The sequence below is a fragment of the Macaca nemestrina genome, chromosome 7, assembly GCF_043159975.1.
Source record: "Macaca nemestrina isolate mMacNem1 chromosome 7, mMacNem.hap1, whole genome shotgun sequence".
Lineage (NCBI taxonomy): Eukaryota > Metazoa > Chordata > Mammalia > Primates > Cercopithecidae > Macaca > Macaca nemestrina.
This window is the reverse complement of record NC_092131.1, coordinates 57,473,290-57,492,917: the sequence shown is the minus strand read 5'-3', so window position 1 is coordinate 57,492,917 and position 19,628 is coordinate 57,473,290. Positions and strand designations below refer to the sequence as shown.

General features: G+C 42.3%; 2 protein-coding genes across 6 annotated transcripts in view; one reads left to right on the top strand and one right to left on the bottom strand.

The window, feature by feature from the left end:
• Positions 1 to 3,933, bottom strand: part of LOC105481838 (mitogen-activated protein kinase kinase kinase kinase 5) — a 106,890-nt gene extending 102,957 nt beyond the window's left edge. The window contains exons 1-2 of one of the 2 annotated variants that reach the window (XM_071100203.1): positions 3,794 to 3,933; positions 3,257 to 3,473 (exon numbers count right to left, since the gene is read on the bottom strand). In XM_071100203.1, the coding sequence (XP_070956304.1) occupies positions 3,257 to 3,364 (108 nt within the window). In that variant the 5' untranslated portion in view covers positions 3,365 to 3,473; positions 3,794 to 3,933. Of the gene's footprint in view, positions 1 to 3,256; positions 3,474 to 3,699 lie in introns of both variants that reach the window. The other variant, XM_011741621.3, reaches the window with a different exon arrangement.
• Positions 3,934 to 4,027: 94 nt separating this feature from the next.
• LOC105481840 (atlastin GTPase 1) overlaps positions 4,028 to 19,628 on the top strand; it is a 106,977-nt gene continuing 91,376 nt past the window's right edge. Inside the window, exon 1 of one of the 4 annotated variants that reach the window (XM_071100205.1) lies at positions 4,028 to 4,168. The gene's annotated coding sequence lies outside the window, so the exon portion shown is untranslated. Of the gene's footprint in view, positions 4,169 to 4,374; positions 4,665 to 19,628 lie in introns of those variants that run through there. The other 3 variants (XM_071100206.1, XM_011741624.3, XM_011741629.3) reach the window with 3 other exon arrangements.

Sequence of the window (19,628 nt, the reverse complement as noted above, 5' to 3'; positions counted from 1 at the left end):
CCAGCTACTGAGGAGCCTGAGGAGGGAGAATCCCTTAAGCCCAGGAGTTCAAGGTTGCAGTGAGCTGATCGTGCCACTGGACTCCAGCCTAAAGAGCAAGACCCTGTCTCAAAAAAAAAAAAAAGGGGGATATTATCTGAGTAGAACAGTGGCTAATTTACCTTTATTATTCTTTACTGTAGTTATTTCACTAGTTTATATCCTACATTGAAAATACTTCCAAAACTTCCTAGGATTTTCAGCTCATCAGAAACACAGTGATAAATAGTAAAATTACTCTAATTGCCCAGAGCTTAAAAAAATGCAGCACTATAGTTTCAGGTTTCATGTTTTTAGGCATACTAAGGAGTAAATTTAAACTGACAAAATTCTATAGGACTTAGATCACTGATAGTGGATATACTATAAAATAGTTTTTCAGAAATATTTCCCCAGAGAACTCAAATAGTTGAAATGTGTAATAAAAATACACATGCAGGGTATCATTAGAAAGCATCATAGGGCCGGATGTGGTGGCTCATGCCTGTAGTTTCAATACTTTAGGAGGCTGAGGCAGGCAGATCTCAGGAGTTCAAGACCAGCCTGGGAAACATGGCAAGATCCCCTCTCTACTAAAAAAAATACAAAGATTAGCCAGACATGGTGGCGCTTGCCTGTAGTGCCAGCTACCTGGGAGGCTGAGGTGGGAGGATCACTTCAGCCAGGGGGATTGAGGTTTCAATGAACCAAGATCGCCACTGCCCTCTAGCCTGGGGGACAGAGCGAGACCCTGTAACCAAACAGACAAACAAGAAGGCATTACAGGAATACATAGAGTACTAAATGCTAACTTAGTGTTATGTCAAAAGCATATGCTCAGAGAACTAGGTGACAGAGTCTGATATTCATTCATTCATTTATTCATCAAATTTTTAGGAAGTACTCTGTGGTAGGCATAATCAGAGACAGAGTAGTGAAGAGATTAAAATCCCTGCCATCATGGAGTATTTTAGTAAATCAAGATAAATAAAAAACAAGAAAAAAAAATAAGTAAAACATTTTGTTGGTGGTAAGTAAAAGCAAAATTTAAGTAGAAAAAAAGATTTGAGAGGGTGTGAAAACAAGGAGGAAGGGAGCAAGCCATACAGTAGGGGGTGGGGGGAAGGGGGAGACATTACTAAGAGAGGAAATAGCAAGAACAAGGACCCAAAGATGGGGAGATGCTTATTATGTTTAAGGAGCAGCAAGCAGGCCGGTGTGACTAGAGCAGAATGACTAAGGAGAGTGGTAGATGAGGCTGAAAAACAAGGGGGAAGGGCTAGGTCTTGTCCAGGAGCATTTGGGTAAGGTTTTCATGGACAGGTATTATAGCAACAGGTGGAAATGGAGGGGTGGAAGGTGATTCCAAGTAATTAGAACAAAGGAAAACAAAAGACAAGGAGCTACGAATGCCTTAAGGATGTTTAGAATCAGAGGCTGGCCTAGTGTGCAACGAATATACATGTAAGTGTGAGGAAGCAATATTGTGAGAGTAGGGGACCATGTGTTAAGGGGTGAAGGTAGAGGGTGATGAATATTCAGTTTTTGATCCTCTGTTTGGGAACTGCAGAAGAGAGACTAGGGCAGGAAGGCACCAGGGTAAAAGGCAGGCATTAGCTGTCCCTTAAATATAATCTTTGCTTTTTCCCTGGCATGAATAAAATCCTGCTCCAGATAGTTGCTTTAGTTACCATATCTATGAAGAAAAAGGGTGCACGTCTTAAGATCTTTGTGGGGAAAACACTCCTGAAACTTTATTGTAGTAGGGAGAAGAGACTATATACAACAAGTAGAATTTATACTATTGTAAATTAACATGAACTAAACTGAACTGGTCTAATACACAGTGAATCATAAGACAAAGATGACTAAAAAATGAGACTGAGAAAGGAAACAGGAATTTCAATTTTCTAAAGAGCATTCCACAAAATGGCTAATCCTTGGATAAACAACTAAGTTAACTACCTCTAATTTTACATAAAGAAGAGGAGGATTGTTACAATCATACACGTTGAGTTCAAAGGTATTCAAAAGGTAAGAGCCAGAGCCTTGCTCAGAATTCATCACCTCAGTACCTCTAGCAGTGACTGGTACAGAAGACTCGAATGCTTGTTTAAGGAATAAAAAGCCTATCCATTACAGTTTATCTCAGTAGAATCGAACAGTGCTAGGGCTGTAATACCACCACCTTGAAATGGTAATATTAATAGGGAGGAAATTAAAAGTAAGTAGAAAGAGGGGAACCACCTGTGCAAAACAACAACATAACTCCAGAGGAATCTACTGGTTAATTACCCAAATGACACAAAACCATCTCAGCGGATATGTAGAAGTGTTGTTTGGCACAATGGGATATGTATTATGATCAAATCCAATAAACAACGCTATTCTCTTTTTGGAACACACAACAAAAAGCATAAGGCAATCTCAATCTCTTTCCTCTGAACCATTCAATAACACAGCGGATTTGGGGAATTGGGTTTGCTTCTCTACAATGCTTTTTAAAATCCTAAATTAGGAGTAACTCACCCTCATCGTTTGTCTTAAGTATTACAAAAGAGTACAATACAAAGACATCAGCTCATATCCACTCATGGTTATGGGATGTTAGAAATCCCTGAAAGGAACCGCTAAAGTAAAACAAAACCCAGCAAGTTAATATCACATTTTTATCGTCAACCAAAAACAAACGATCAAACTTCCACCAGGAAAAGCATCTTTTTATATGGGATAATGTTTGCATACATGTCACCAATATTAGTTTGTTTACAGTTAAAGCTCAGAGACAGGGTTTTATATGACTTTTTAAGCCAAACTCATCCATTAAAACAAATTTTTTTTAAAAAAATGCAAATGTCTGAATGTCAATATTTTTTCCTGTCTATCTTCCATGAAGCATTTTTCCATGCTAACACTAGGGCATCCTTCGGTGTAATTCCACAAGCAGATTCAAATTCCCTTCAATACCATAAACAAGCCCTATTAAAAAGCCTTTAAACCACAAAAAAGTGCAACAGCGGTTTGCAACTGTGTGGTTAGTTCTGCTTATTGGTAGAGATTAGCATAAGCTACGAGTCGAGGTTGCTCAGAACCGAGTAAAAGGGACCTCGGCCGCTTTCCCCCCTAGAGGCAACAATAAAAGCATCCTCCTCTCGCCCCAATACTTCGCCCCAATACTCGTCCCATTCCCGGGACCCAGTCGACCGCAGGAAAAAAAAGCAGGGCCAGCCTCACTTACCTTGTAGACGTCCCCGTAGGTGCCGCTGCCGACCCTCTGGACAAGCTCGTAGTCCTGCTGCGGGTTCCGCCTCAGGATGTCCGCGGCAGGCCGCAGCGGGGCCTCCATCTTCGCTTAGGGCCCGGCCCCCGCCGGCTCAGCCGGCGGCTCCCCGATTCCCGCTAACGAGCACGAACGACGCCGCTTCCCAACATGGAGCCTTCGCCGGCAGCTCCGCCTGCACGAGGGACGAGCAAAGACGGGTCGGCGTCGCGGGCTACGACCCCTCGCGGCCCGGCCCCTTCCCTTCCGTTCCGCCAGCGGCCGTGGAAGAGAAATGGGCCTGGAAGGGCCCCTGGCGCCCAGTATCCCTGTTCGGGCTGCAGCCCTTCCCCCTCCCCGGCCGCCCGCGAACTGCCCGACGGGGCCTCCCCGCCCGCCGGGGCCCAGGGCCGGCTCGGTACCTGATGGGGGCGGCCCCGCTCTTTGTTGAGCGCGGAGCCCGGAACCTATTTCCTAGACCGCACCCGCGTCCTCCTCCCCCGCGCCGACCCGCACCTCCGGGCTTGCTGCCACCACCGCCGCCGCCACTCAGCCGCTGCACCGCGCGTCCTCTCGGGGGCGGCGGAGGCGCGTACGGTCGCCGCCGCCGCACCACGTTCCCCACCCGGGGCTGCGTCACCGGGAGACACGTTCCCAGCCAGCATGGGTCGGCGCCCAGCGGCCCGCCCGAGCGCTCCGGCCGCGGAACCAGAGTGCCGCCCTGAGGCCTGCTGAAGACACGACACCCTCCCGACCGCGCCACCGCGCCCCCCTACCCGGGCGCGTCATTGCAGGGCCTGGGCTGTCTCCCTCCCACTCTCAGAAATAAGGGACACCCCTGGGCATTCGTGGGCCAACGGGCCTTGGCTAAACCGTCCCCACATTTGTCAGGTAGGCCTGTAGGGTAACGGGTAGAGGAAGAAGGGCGATGGGAACGTAGCCCTCAAGTTAAACACGGAAAAGATACGTTAAGGGCACCGGGCCAGAAGTAACCTGGCAGCGGGGCGCCAGGGAAGGAGGTGGGGGAGTGCCAGGTTAACTAAGTCCCGGCACACCCTACTGCACCTTCCTGTTTTGCAAACCATTCCCGGTGGTACCAGTTTGAGACTGCACTGGACACCTGCACAACCTGTCTTCTACTTAGTTCTTCTGAGACATTTCTGAAAGTCTGAATTCCTAGGACTGCTCAGTGGCCTTTGTCCCTGTTGGCCACACGCAGTGTCTTATCGCTGGTATTGCACCTTTAACAGATCAGGAGTTCCGAAAAAGTAAAACAAAGTCGGGGGTCCCAGACTGGTTCTGGTTCTACCACTTCCTCAGTATGTGCTCTGGGACAAAACAGCGTATTTGGCAACATCTCAATGTCCTTATCTGCAGCTTGAAGAGGGTAAGATTTTGCATCTGACACACAGGAAAGTGTTTATAAAGCGTTTTACAGGATTGTAAAGGGGGTTATCGAATATAAGAGGTCTTAAAATACTTAAAATACTTAATGCACAGCATATATGGAACAGGAGTTCGGGGAAGTAATTTGGCTGATATTTCACAAGCTGTTTGCAGTTTCAGTTCCAGTCTTGTTCTGAAGGTAGAAAATTAAGTTGCCAGTGTTACATTATACTGGCTAAGTTATTTCTAGAGCCTCACAGAGAATTTGAACAGAAAAGCCAGATAACACTCAGCCACTGCATTTAGTGACCGAAACATCACAAAAGAGCAAGTTGGAGATGTTGGCATGTGACTTTGAACATCCAATTTTTAATTCTGTTCTTGAGAAATATACTCCTGATTGTTGATAATTGTGTAATGTAGAAATTAAATTCGCACCTTAACAGGACAGGGCATATATGTATTTTCTTGTGCTCCACACACAAAGGACACTTATTTGGGGAACATAAGTAAGCCCAGACTTACATGCTCCATGGACAAAGCCTATGTGTTTGCTGCATTGAAAAAATTGTTGAAGAACAGTTCCTTCTTTCAAAGATTCTTGGCACTTGTTTTGGTGGGCACATACTTTTGGCTTCGATGACTCAAAATCTCTTCAAATGTTCTATTGGTATCTTAGTACTTGTTTACTGTCATAGATTCATTTGGGACTTTTTTCCTCTGGCCCTATAAGCATTGATCCTTTATCTAGTCTGAAGTATGTTTATTCTTACATATTTATAGTTGCATTACTCCAGGGAATTTCAGGCAGCGTACAGAAAACACATACTCTAAAACAAGATAAAAATAAGTGGGCAAACTAGGATGAAGTTAAAGAGAAGGAAAATACGAACCCAGAACAGTGCAACAAATCAGCCAACCAGAGGATTTTGTAGTGTTTTTGAGATGAAGACTAACCAATCGATCAAGAAAGAGGCACATATTTTCCTGATGCGAAGATTTCAAAAAATTTTATTTAATGAGCTTTATTCATAAAGTAGAAACTGAATGCCCAGTTTGAGACAAGGATAAATATCCTGACAATCCTTTAAGCATGTTATTCTTGAAATACAGCATTTAAAATGAATTAGGCAATAAAATGTTTGAGGTCATAGGCTTCAACAAGACCCTGGAGTGCAGATATTTTATGTTGCCAGTAATGGCAGATCCATATGCTTTGACCATTAACCTAGAGGCAGACAGCATGGAAAAAGTTAAGACTCTATGTGGTAGTTAAAAAATGTGTCTGCTATAATCATTATTTTACTTGTACTGCAATTCATGCAAAGAGGAAAACATTTGTTTTATACTAACTCCAAAAGAATCTTAAGGATTTTTAAAATACTGGTTGAGTTAATTTTAACAAGATCAGTGAAGTGGGTTGCTTTGTAAAGAAATTCAAATTCAATTTACTTAAATATACACTGAGTAAATTTAATTTTACATCCTGGACAATTAAGCAAATAATTTCAAAGTTGAAGTTTATGTAATAATATGTTAGTTATGTCATGGAAACTGACTAGAGAGTTTCTTACAAACCACCCAATTTCATATGACAAGGTATGGAATAAGAATAAATATGGCTTGATAGGTCCTTCATTCCAGCCTAATTGTCATGCATTCTTAGTGTCTTCATGCTGACACATAAATATTTTTCAGCTTTTACCCTTATCAGTATAATATACGATAATGGTTTGTCACATACTTTGTAATGTACTTCCCTTCCTTCAAAGTTCTTCGGTAAGATGCTAACTGTAGTCTGTGGGCTCTAGTTTCAGCTCTAACTTTAGCCAAGGCTGAATAAAAAAGAATTGGGGGACATAAAATGCATTATCTTATATAAAGCTAAGTTTCACAATTTATTATTCACGACAAAATGGCTAATTAAACCTTCAAGTGTGATAGGACAGAGCATAAGGACAATAACTTTAGTCTATTGAACATACAGATTTAAGCAATATGGTAATCTCCTGATTAATCTGCCAACATAAACTAATTTCAACATGTAACTCTATGTGATTCAGTTGACTGCTCTATAGATCTGTTACACAGAAATCAATTAAATGTTGGAAGACAATGCTACAACTATGATTTGGATTTTTAAATAATTATTATTAAACTATTGTTTTACTAATTAGGGCCACTTGTCTTTTGAGGCATAAACCATGTTTTCCAAATATAGGGCAATTCTTATATATTTTGTTCTGGATGGCAATAGAACATGTATCTCATTCAGGATGAGTATCAGGTCATTAGGATGAGAGTTTTAAAAAGAAGAGGTGAGGAAGGCAGTCGATATCCCTTTCATCCAGTTTGAATTGATCATCAGATATGTTACTGATATGGTTTGTCTGTGTCCCCACCCAAATCTCATCTTGAATTCCCACGTGTTGTAGAAGGGACCCAGTAGGAGGTAATGAATCATGAGGGCAAGTCTTTCCCATGCTGTTTTCATGATAGTGAGTAAGTCTCACAAGATCTGATGGTTTTAAAAAGACGAGTTCCCCTGCACAAGCTCCCTCTTTTTGCCTGCTGCCATCCATGTAAGACATGACTTGCTCTTCCTTGCCTTCTGCCATGATTGTGAGGCTTCCCAGCCACATGAAACTGTAAGTCCAATTAAACCTCTTTCTTTTATAAATTGGCCAGTCTCAGGTTTGTTTTATCAGCAGCATGAAAACAGACTAATAAATTAAATTGAGGTCTGGCACAGTGACCCATGCCTGTAATCCCAGCACTTTGGGAGGCCAAGGTAGGCAGATCACCTGAGGTCAGGGGTTCAAGACCAGCCTGACCAACATGGAGAAACCCCATCTCTACTAAAAATATAAAATTAGCCAGGTGTGGTGGTGCATGCCTGTAATCCCAGCTACTCGGAAGGCTGAGGCAGGAGAATCGCTTGAACCTGGGAAGCGGAGGTTGCAGTGAGCCAAGACTGCACCATTGCACTCCAGCCTGGGCAACAAGAGTGAAACTCTGTCTAAAAAAAAAAAAAAAAAAAAAAGTGGTACCAGTAGAGTGAGATGTTGCTGAAAAGTTACCTGAAAATGTGGACTCAACTTTGGAACTGGGTAACAGGCAGAGGTTGGAACAGTTTGGAGAGCTCAGGAGAAGACAGGAAAATTTGGGAAAGTTTGGAACTTCCTAGGGACTTGTTGGATGGTTTTGACAAAAATGCCAATAGTAATATAACAATAAGGGCCAGGCTGAGGTAGTCTCAGATGGAGATGAGGAACTTGTTGGAACTGGAGCAAAGGTGACTCTTGTTATATTTTAGCAAAGACACTGGTGGCATTTTGCCCCTGCCCTAGGGGTTTGTGGAACTTTGAACTTGAGAGAGATGATTTAGGGTATCTGGCAGAAGAAATTTCTAAGCAGCAAAACATTCAAGAGGTGACTAGGGTGCTGTTAAAAGCATTCAGTCTTATAAGGGAAGCAGAGCATAAAAGTTTGGAAAATTTGCAGCCTGATACAATGGAAAAGAAAAATCCTATTTTCTGAGGAAAAATTCAAGTGGTCTGCAGAAATCTGTGTAAATAACGAAGAGTTGAATATTAATTCCCAAGACAATGGGGAAAATGCCTCCAGGGCATGTCAGAGGTCTTCCTGGCAGACCTTCCCATCACAGGTCTGGAGACCTAGGAGGAAAAAGTGGTTTTGTTTGTTTGACCCAGGGTCCCTGTGCTGTGTGCAGCCTAGAGATTTGGTGCCCTGCATTCCAGCTGCTCCAGCCACAGCTGAAAGGGGCCAACATAGAGCTGGGCCATGGCTTCAGAGGGTGCAAGCCTCAAGCCTTGGCAGCTTCCACGTGGTGTTGAGCCTGCTAGTACACAGAAGTCAAGAATTGAGGTTTGGGAACCTTTGCCTAGATTTCAGACGATGTATGGAAATGCCTGGATGTCAAGGCAGAAGTTTTTTGCAGGGGTAGGGCTCTCATGAAGAACCTCTGCTAGGGCAGTGCGAAAGGGAAATGTGGGGTCAGAGCCCCCACACAGAGTTCCTACTGGGGCACTGTCTAGTGGAGCTGTGAGAAGAGGGTCACTGTCCTCCAGACCCCAGAATGGTAGATCCACTGACAGCTTGCACTGTGCACCTGGAAAAGCTGCAGACACTCAACACCATCTCATGAAAGCAGCCAGAGGGAGGCTGTACCCTGCAAAGCCACAGGGCAGAGCTGCCCAAGACCGTGGGAACCAACCTCTTGCATCAGCATGACCTAGATGTGAGACATGAAGTCAAAGGAGATCATTTTGGAGCTCTAAGATTTGACTGCCCCCCTGGATTTCAGACTTGCATGGGGCCTGTAATCCCTTTGTTTTGGCCCATTTCTCCCATTTCAAATGGCTGTATTTACCCAATGCCTGTACTCCCACTGTATCTAGGAAGTAACTAACCTGCTTTTGATTTTACAGGCTCACTGGTGGAAGGGACTTGCCTTGTCTCAGATGAGATGTTGGACTGCAGACTTTTGAGTTAACGCTGAAATGATTTAACACTTTGGGGGACTGTTGGGAAGGCATGATTGATTTTGAAATGTGAGGGCATGAGATTTGGGAGGGGCCAGGGGCAGAATGATACGGTTTGGCTGTGTGCCCACCCGCATCTCATCTTGAATTCCCATCTGAGAGAGGGACCCGGTGGGAGGTAATTGAATCTTGGGGGCAAATCTTTCCCGTCATGTTCTCATGACAGTGAATAAGTCTCATGAGATCTGATGGCTTTAAAATGGAGTATTCTCCTGCACGAGCCCTCCCTTTGCCTGCTGCTATCCATGTAGGACGTGACTTGCTCCACCTTGCCTTCTGCCATGATTGTGAGGCTTCCCCTGCCACATGGAACTGTACATCCAATTAAACCTCTTTCTTTTGTAAATTGCCCAGTCTTGGGTATGTCTTTATCAGCAGTGTGAAAACAGACTAATAGAGTTAAAAAGCTGTTTCTATTAACCTTTATTGTCAGAGTGGTTTTAAGGTTTATGTGAAAATTGGTAGAAGGATTTCTGTATTCAACTCACAAATTGATTTTGTCTGCAAATTCAATAGCTAAGAAAAGATAGCAGACTACAAATAATCTTATGCTGTTCCTTATTGGTTTCCTCACACAATAACAAGTATGTTCAAAAGGGTGCCCAAAGTTTGCCTGCACCTCATGTAGACTAGTGTTATGAGCAGAAAAAGCCACAACGCTTCACTGGGATCCTATCCTACAGCTGAATAGATCTTGCAGGATTCCAATAAGCTCTCCTTTTCTTTGTCTCTGCAGAGCAAGGTAATAATGGCTTTCCACTGTTGCTAATCTCAGGATTCCTTGCTATCTATTGGTGATTCGCTTAACCCTGTCCTCATTTGTTATCATTTATTTATTTATTAGAGATGGTGCTTGCTCTGTTGCCCAGGCTAGAATGCAGTGGCTATTGACACGTGCTATCATACTGTATCACAGCCTCAAACTCCTGGCCTCAAGGAATCCGCCTACCTCAACCTCCCAAGTAGCTGTGACTATGGGTGTGCACCACTGTGCCCAGCTTTGATTTTTATAAATGGTCCTTTTTTTATATTCTTTTTCTGTGCTTTTTCTTCCGAGGAACCCGATTGATAAAGTTATAGGGATTAGAATTAGTCTCTGAAAAGAGACTCTCAAAATGGCTTTCTAGGATGGTATTACTCGCCTATCTGATGATTACTTATATAAACTACTTGCCAAGGAAAATGAAACGGTGGTATTCTATAGCATGGAGTGGCAACACAATTACTCAGACTATCAGTAGTGGCATGAAATGGAGTGTCAGTGTAGGGCACAACATTGAAAGATCAGTCTCTAGCACTTAGCTGCTATGACAGTGAGGTTTACTAAAATTGTGTCATTTGGCTCTTCTGACTGCTTCTATGAGAGTAATGAAGAAAAGACAAATAGCCTTGGGTTCCAAATATCAGGCATGAATAGAAATTCAGAAAACTTCCTTGACAGCTTTGAAGAAATCTATTATCTCTTATAGCTAAGGGGAAGATATGGCTGAGGATCAAGTCCAGGGCCTGACTATAAAGCCTTTGGAGTTGCAATATTAATTAAATGTGAGGACTAGTTCTGTTATGCTAAGGTAAGGGCACTGGTAAAGATGGCCTAGGACCTATGACATGGGATGGGGGCATTTGAGCAGATATGAATGAGGCTTAGAACTTTAAACATGAGTTGGAAGAAAGAGTTTCAGTATAGCCCTAATGGGGAAGTACACAGAATGCTCTTGGAGGAGAGCTTATACAATGAAGAAGCTGTAGGATCTTGCTAAATACTTACCTGGGATTCAGATTTGCTGTGTTGACTTGAGCATCTGGAAGTCCTTCTAAGTGGGTTACTAGAAGCTTGTTCTCAATAATAGCTTACAATCTGTATGCTGAGATGCCAGAATTTCCCTGGCATACTGTAGAAGAAAGAATCTCAAGGTTTAGGGAGATGGGATGTTGGATTTGCTCTATTATAGTCATTCTGCTTAGTCATACTCTATTCACACCATGCCCAGGAGGGCCCGTAGAATTTACTCTTTTCAAGGCATTGAATGAGGGAGAACAGATACCCTTGAAAAATTCTTCTGTAGCTGCCCTCAGTAGATTAGAGATGTTGATCACGAGCCCACATTGAAACTGGGATCCATGATTTTATATCCTGGTAGAGGCCAGGTGGCTGAACTGTCAAAGCCATGTTTAGCACAGTTGCTATAACAACCTTCAGGAACAGGTGACAATCAGGATGTTTTGACTGCAAGGATAGGTGGTGGTATCCTATTGATCCCTGAGTCTCTAGGAATGAATAAAACCATCAGCCTACTTAAGTGCTATTTGACATATGTAGGTGGAAAAATCCTGGGACTGATAGGTAGAAACCTAACTGAAATCACTGTAATAGAGATTCAAGACATATTACCTGAATCTTAGACATAAACCAGTTCACAAACCTGGAGTCCCTTAATTAAGGGTGAGGCCAGATGTCTTTGAGGAAGAGTCCCATAGTGCAGCCAGGTATAAACGGTGACTTTTCCCTAAGGCCATTTCCAGAGGCACTTGTATCCTTTTACTAGGGTGATTGTGAACTAAGGAATGGGAGATTCTCATATGTTCTGGAGGTTAATTGATATTAGCTCTGAATACTAATCTCTGCAGTCTCAAAATACCACCAAAATTCCAGTGATTAAAGTAGAGATTTAAGAAAGTCAAGTGGGACTAAAGATCCACTCCAGAGTTATTTTTTCCAGTCTCAAAATATATGTGAATATAGATATATTGAGTAGCAGAACTCCTACATTAGGTTTATAGGGAGCTATTATGATTGGTAGGAACAAGTGTAACCTCCCTAGCTAACTTCTTACCCACGCCAAAGTTGAATACCAAATTTAAACTTGATCACTGGGGAAATTACAGAGATTAGTGCCACCATTAAAGATATGAAAGATACAAGTCTTTTCCTTTTAACTCATCTTGGCTCATGCAATAGCCAAATTAGTTTTGGAGAATGTCTGTGGATTATTAAAAATTTAATCAAATGTTGATGCCAATCATAGTTGTGGTTCCACATGTGGGGGATCTTTACTAGAGCAAATCAGAACAGTTCTTGGCACCTAGAGGGTAGCTATTGACTTGAAAACTAGAAAGTAGCTTTCTTTTCAATTCCCATCAGCAAAAATAATCAGAAGCACTTTGCTTTCACATGATTGCAACAGCACTGTCATTGTATTACCTCAGGGATATTTAAAGACTTCTGTTCTATGATAGAGTATCATTCCAGAGGGACCTTTGTTTCCTTGATATCCAATAGAATATCATGGTAGTCTTTTATCTTGATAACATTATGGAAGTTGCACCTTGTGAGCAGGAAGTAGCAACCACCCTACATACTTTTAAAAATACCACTAATATCAGAGAACTAGCGATAAACCCAGTTTAGGAACCTGACACATTCGTGAAATTTCTAACAACGAAGTAGTGCTCTACCTTGTATCATCCACCTTAAAGATGCACAGTGTTTGTTTGGCCTGTTTTTATTTTGAGACAATGTACTGCATTTGCTACTTTTTGACCCATGTAACCTGTATGACTGCCACCTTGTTCATATCACTTGGAACAACATAATGTACTACAGAAGGTCCAGGCTATGATGCAACCTGCCCTGACACTTAGGCTTTAGGATTCAGCAGTCCCAGTGGTAAATAGGATACTGTATGGAGTCTCTTGCAAGCCCAGTAAGAGAATCCCAATGCAGACCCCTAGGATTTTGGGATAAGAATATGCCTTTATCTGCTGACAGCTATTGTCTGTTTGAAAGGCAACTCTTGATTTACTTCTAGGCCTTAGTAGATGCTAGACTCCTGACCATAGGATACTAAGTAACTATGTGACATGAACTGCTCTTTAGAAATTGGGTGTTACCCTGCATGTTCTCACTCATAAGTGGGAGTTGAACAATGGGAACACGTGGACACAAGGAGGGCAACATCACACAAGGGGCCTGGCCTGTCAAGGGGGGAGGGGTTGGGGGCAAGGGGAGGGAGAGCACTAGGACAAATACCTAATGCATGTGGGGCTTAAAACCTAGATGACGGGTTGATAGGTGCAGCAAACTACCATGGCATGTGTATACCTATGTAATAAACTGCACATTCTGTACAGGTATCCCAGAACTTAAAGTAAAATAAAAAAAATAAAAAAGGAAATTGGGTGTTACCTAATTTACTGGGTCATAAGTTGAACATAGGCAGCAGAATTCCATTGTCAAATGGAAGAGTATACACTGAGGTGGCCTGAGATTATCTGGAAGACACAAGTAAATCACATGGAACAAATGTCCATTGGACCTGCCATTACTTCTTTGCTATGTGTTTTTTTGTTTTGTTTTGTTTTTTTGTTTTTTTTTTTTCAACCCGTTATCTATAGGCTCATAGCCATTTAGCAGAGGAAGAAAAAGTTTAGGCCTGGTTTATTAATGGTCTGCATGATATGCTAGCACCAACTTGAAGCAGACAGCCACAGAATTCTGTGTCCACACCATAATGGGGTGGCCCTGAAAGATAGGGAGGAGGAGAAATTCTCCCAGTGGATGTAACTTTGAATAGTACATCTGGTTGTCCTCTTTTTTAGGAAGAAGAGTTGATCTGAGGTATGGATCTGTACTGATTTATGCACAGTAGCTAATAGGTTGGTCAGTTACTTGGAAGGAAGAAGATTTGAGATAAGGAAGTCAGTGGGAGAAGTATTATGGATGGATTCTTAAAATTGCCCAGAATGTGAAAATATCTGTGAACTACAATACTGTCCAGCAGAGGGCATCCATCTCGATAGTTATACAAGAAGATCTGTCCTACAGGTGTCAATCAGTCTCTTTACCCAGTCACCCTAGTGCTTGCTAACGGGGCCTACGTGACAATAGGAACGTAGGCTAAGAGTAGATTCAACAATGTGGACTTCTACTTGCCAAGGATAATTCTGTTACTGCCACTATGGAGTGATTAATCTGCTTATAGCAGAGGCCATTGCGGAGACCCCAGTATGATACTGTTCCCTTGACAGATTAGTCAACCATCTGGTGGCAGTTTAACTACACTAGATTCCTTTCATTATAGAGGGAAGAGTGATCTGTCATCATGGGAATAGATACATATTCCAGGTAGAAGTTTACCTTCCCTGCTTGGAAAGTTTCTGTTAGTGCCACAATTCATGGGCTTATGGAATGCCTTGTTTTATCACCATGTATCACAAATATCTTTGAGCAAGAAAGTAATTTTATTATGGGGGAAGTATGGCAGCAGAGTCATGCCCATGGAATTAACTGATCTTACCCATCACTCAGGAAGAGCTAGTTTGATAGGATGGAGGAAAGTATGCAGAAGGATCAATCGTGGTGCTGGCTGAGAGAAAACCCCTGTAAGGATGTAGTATAGGACTCAACCCAGTCACCATTATATGTTGCCATCTACTCAATATTCAGAATGCATGGTTCTGTGAACCAAGAGGCAGAGGTAGGAGTGGCTCTTCTATTATTCCTAATTTCTCTCCTGTATTTTTTTTTTCTCTACAACTTTGTCTTTATCATATTGTCCCTATAGCATTGGACTTGGTGAGTTTGGAGGCCCCAGTGCCCAAGGGATTGATACTTTCCCCAGATGACATGGTCACAATTCTATTTAATGGGAAGCTGAAACTACCACCTGGCTATTTTGGAGTCTTCAGATCACTAAATCAACAGTTAGAGAAGGGGGTCATTGTACTGGTTGGGGTGATTGATTCTAACGACCATGGAGAAATTGGTTACTGCTCCACAAAGGGAACAAGGAAGACTGTGTCTGGAATCTCAGGTATTCACTATGGTGTCTCTTAGTATTCACATCTCTAATATTACTGGACAGTGGGAAACTGAAACAACACAATGAAGATGAGAGCACTAAGGACTTGGATCCTCTGAGACTAAGGTTGGGTGACCCCACCAGATGAGGTATGAGTCAAGGGTTATGGGAAAATGAAAGCCATGATGATCACTTTGGCCCTTAGGCCTAATAACTACCCTCTTTTCTCTGTCCTTACTATCAGAACCACAGTCTTGTTGACCTTTTCCAAGTGGCTATGTCCATCAGGGGAGACTGAGACACTCCCCCATCTTAGGGAATAAATCTTGATTGGTCTAGCCTCATTTTTCTTGTTAAAGAAATGGTTTAGGCTTGGATAATTCTGGACAATGACACGGGAGGAAAAGTCTGCTGGAGTGCTTCTAGGAAGGTTTTCCTTGCTATTAACAGGGTACACAAGCCACAGACATGACTTTTTCTGTCTCTAGGCATGGATGTCTGCTTCTGATGTGACTAGAATGGCAACTGCCATTTTGAAAACATAAGACGAGCCAGCATTAGAAAATAAGTTGGCTGGGCGGTGGTGGCTCACACCTGTAATTTCAGCACTTTGGGAGGCTGAGGTGGGAGAATTGCTTGAGCTCAGGAGTTTGAGACCAGCCTGGGGAACATAATGAGACCTCATCTCTACTAAAAGTTGGGAAAAAATTAGCCAGGCATGGTGGCATGAGGCTATAAATGCAGCTACTCAGAAGGCTGAAGCAGGAGGATTGTATAAGCCCAGGAGATGGATGCTGCAGTGAGCTGTGATTGTACCACTGCACTCCAGCCTGAGTGACAGAGTGAGACCCACTCTCAAAAAACAGGCAGCCAACTATAATGTGACAGGTCCCTCATCAGATTACTGAAGGGTGTGTGTCCACTGCTTGAACTTGGAAGGCCGGACTCTGAGCCAAGGCCATGAGGCCCAGCCAAGGAACAGGTGTTTCTGAGAACCTAAACATCATGGAGAGTATCTCAGAACCTGCCAAGAAAAACAGTCTCATTGCTCAAACACAGTAGGCAAAGAGCCAGAAAATTAAAGGCAGTTTGGAGATGGAAAGTAGCACATATCTCTAGAGCTGTCCTGCTGCTGCTCAGGAGCACCCTGTATGTAAGTCCTAATAAATTCATCTACTTGCCAATCGGCACTGTCTGAGTCACTTTTTGGTCTCTCAGCTCCCTCCCAGTTTGGGAGACCATTTTTCTATACAATCCTGGGCTTTTCTTGTAACAGTTGGTATCACAAACAGGATCTAAAAGACCAAAGGAAGATTTAGGAAGGGGTGTCTGCAGTGGGAATCCCAGGGTGGTCGACAGCATCCATGTGGGGTGAAATTGTCCAACTGCTCGACCTTTGTGGGCTATTGCTTGAGTACAGGGATGCTTAGAAAATTCCAGTGGGGAATAAACATGTAGTGCAAGGACCTAAGATGTTAAAGTACAATAAGGATAGCAAATGTGCTGTTGCTGTGGTTAGACTGGCTACTGAGAAATTGTTAAAGCAGGAAAAATAGATACAAAAGTTAAGGGAGGAGCTACAGTTAGAAAGGGACATGCGAGTATGCATGTCAGCCCTGGTTGGGGATTTGGTGGAGAAGGTAGATAAAAGGGAGGAAGGGTTGGAACTCCTGTGGCTTATGTTTCCAAAAGCATGGGAAAGTTCAAAGGCATGCCAGGTTTTCTAGGACTCCAGCTGGTTACATATTATGACTCACCCTTGTGGACCTTTTTAAACTGATGGCCAAATTACAGCAAGAAAAATCCAGAGCTCAAATGTTTCACCTTCAATTACAGTTAATCAGATCTTCTGAAGCTCTCTATTTCTCTTTTCTTTTCTGCCTGCTTTGAATCTGTTGTTATTAAACTCCTGGTGTTGAAATAAAACTCACTGTTTATGGTACTGCTAATTCAAAGCCACTTGGGGATTTTGTTTTTCTTACACAGTTCAGACAAATCTAACTAAAATGTAAATGTTGGAAACTCATTTGAAACTGAAGAAAAAAAGGAGGTAAAAGAAGTTTTTTTTAAAAATCAAACTGCTATGAAAACTACTTTACCTAAAATTTTTGTCCACAGCCTTCATTGGATTACCTGTTAGGGCAAATAAAATTTAGCCATGTGAAGGGGTCCTAATTTTGTCAAAAATAATTTGGATCCAGTTATCTTTTATAGGCTGATGAGTTTATAATACTGTCTCATGGCTAAAGTTCTGAAGTAAAAGGTATTGGGTGTGTGCGTGTGTGTGCATATGTGTGCATGTATGAGTGTGTGAGAACATACATGTTTAAATATGTTTATATGTATGTACATGTGTTATATGTTATGTCTGACATGCTACCAACTTAGCTTATAAGTAAATGAATACTCATACATTAAGGTAAAGTCAAGTACCTTTTAAGGTTTTGTAAATTTAGTAATCTTTAATAAACAAGCTGGATTTAAAATTATTCGTAAAATAAAATAGAAATGTCTTCAGAATTGTCAGCATACATTTTTGTCTGGGTTTACTGATTAGGTAAGTTTTATGTTTGCCTCTGCTAGATATTTTAAGATGTCAGAATTTGACATGAAAGTTATAAGACTGTAAACCCAGCCAAAACCAGAATGATCGTTGTGTGGGTTTTTTTGACAAATTTAATATAGTTGGTTCAGTGAAAGTAGCAAAATCTTCTAAATTATCAGCAAAATGCCCATGTGTTTAAGGTGTTTTTTTTTTTTTAATTATTATACTTTAAGTTCCGGGGTACATGTGCAGAACATGCAGGTTTATTACATAGGTATACACGTGCCATAGTGGTTTGCTGTACCCATTAACCCGTCATCTACATTAGGTATTTCGCCTAATGCTATCCCTCCCCGACAGGCCCCGGTGTTTCTCACTTATAAGTGGGGGTTGAACAAAGAGAACACATGGACACAGGAGGAGGGGGGAGGGGGGAACTTTAAGGTTTTTACTTAGGTGAACATCTTATATTTACAGGCTATAAAAATGGCTAAGGAAAATAAGTTACAATAGTGGTGAGGTTTGTCTAATAATCTGAGTTCTCGTGAGTCATCCAGATAAACTGCTAAAAATGAATGAATTGAATAAATGTGAATGAGATAAATGCTTATAGGTGAACTCTTGTGTAATTTAAAATCTTAAAATGATTTTAGTTACTCAGTGAATGTCTGAGGGATTTCCAGTTGAAAAAAAAATGTTATATAGAGGGCGTTGGTTGTACTTCTGTACCCACTAATGGGAAATAAAATCTGTTATGTGGGAGAAGCATTGGTGGACCTCTGTGAGTTGAATAAAAATAAGGACGGAGTCTGAAAAGAAATCAAGGAACAAAAAGGGGATGGGCCAGATGGGTCCCTGTACACTTGCCTTAGCCCAGGCAGGCAATGAAGATGAAATAATACTGCCTACCAGGAGAATATTCTGAGATCACCCAAACAATCCAGAAGTTATATAAGGTACGGATAGGCTAGAACCCCTATAACAGCCCTGTGTGGCCTCTGAAAAAGCCAAATGGCATCTGGAGAATGATGGTAGACTACCATGAGCTAAATGAGGTGGTGCCGCTTGTATCTGCTGCTATACCCAATATTGCTCAACTGCTACAGCAAGTAGTCCTTAAGCTGGGAAGTGTCCATGCTATGATTAACTTGCATTATGCCTTTTCCAGTATTCTTTTAGCAGAAGATTTACAAGACCAGTTTGCCTTCACTTGGGAGGGCCAATAATGGACTTTCCAGGTACTACCAAAAAGATACCTGCACAACCCCACCATCTGTCACAGTATAGTTGCATAGTACCTATATAGACTCACTTTGCCTGCCTCAGTCTGTGTTTCACTGTATTAATGATATCATGCTAACCTCAGAGTCTCTTGCAGATCTGGAGACTACCCTACAAACCACCTCGGATGGCCTAAAGGACAGGGGATGGGAAGCCAACCCCAAAAAGATACAGAGGCCCAGGATAGCCATCAAATTCCTGGGAGTTACCTGGTCAACTAAGATGTGAAACATACCTGGAGCTGTCATTGATAAGATAGTACAGCAGCTTGTTCCCCAGACAGTAAAGCAACTGTAGGTTTTCCTAGGTTTACTGGGCTACTGGAGGATATTCATTCCTCATTTGGCACAAACCCTCAGCTCATTATATACCCTAATAAAGAAGGGTAAAAAATGGGACTGAACACACATAGAGCAAGAGCCATTTGACAAAGCAAAAATATTGGTGAAACAAGCCCAAGCACTAGAGGTCCCACTGCCACAGGATCCTTTTGTATTAGAAGTCACTAGAGATGCCACAAGGATGACTTAGGGTTTGTGGAAAAAGCAGCCAATGGGAATGGTAACTGTAGGGTTTTGGTCTCAATTATGTTTCTTTGTTTGTTTGTTTGTTTTGAGACGGAGTCTTGCTCTGTCACCCAGGCTGGAGTGCAGTGGCACACTCCCGGCTCACTGCAAGCTCCACCTCCCAGGTTCACGCCATTCTCCTGCCTCAGCCTCCCCAGAAGCTGGGACTACAGGCTCACGCTGCCACACCCAGCTAATTTTTTTTTG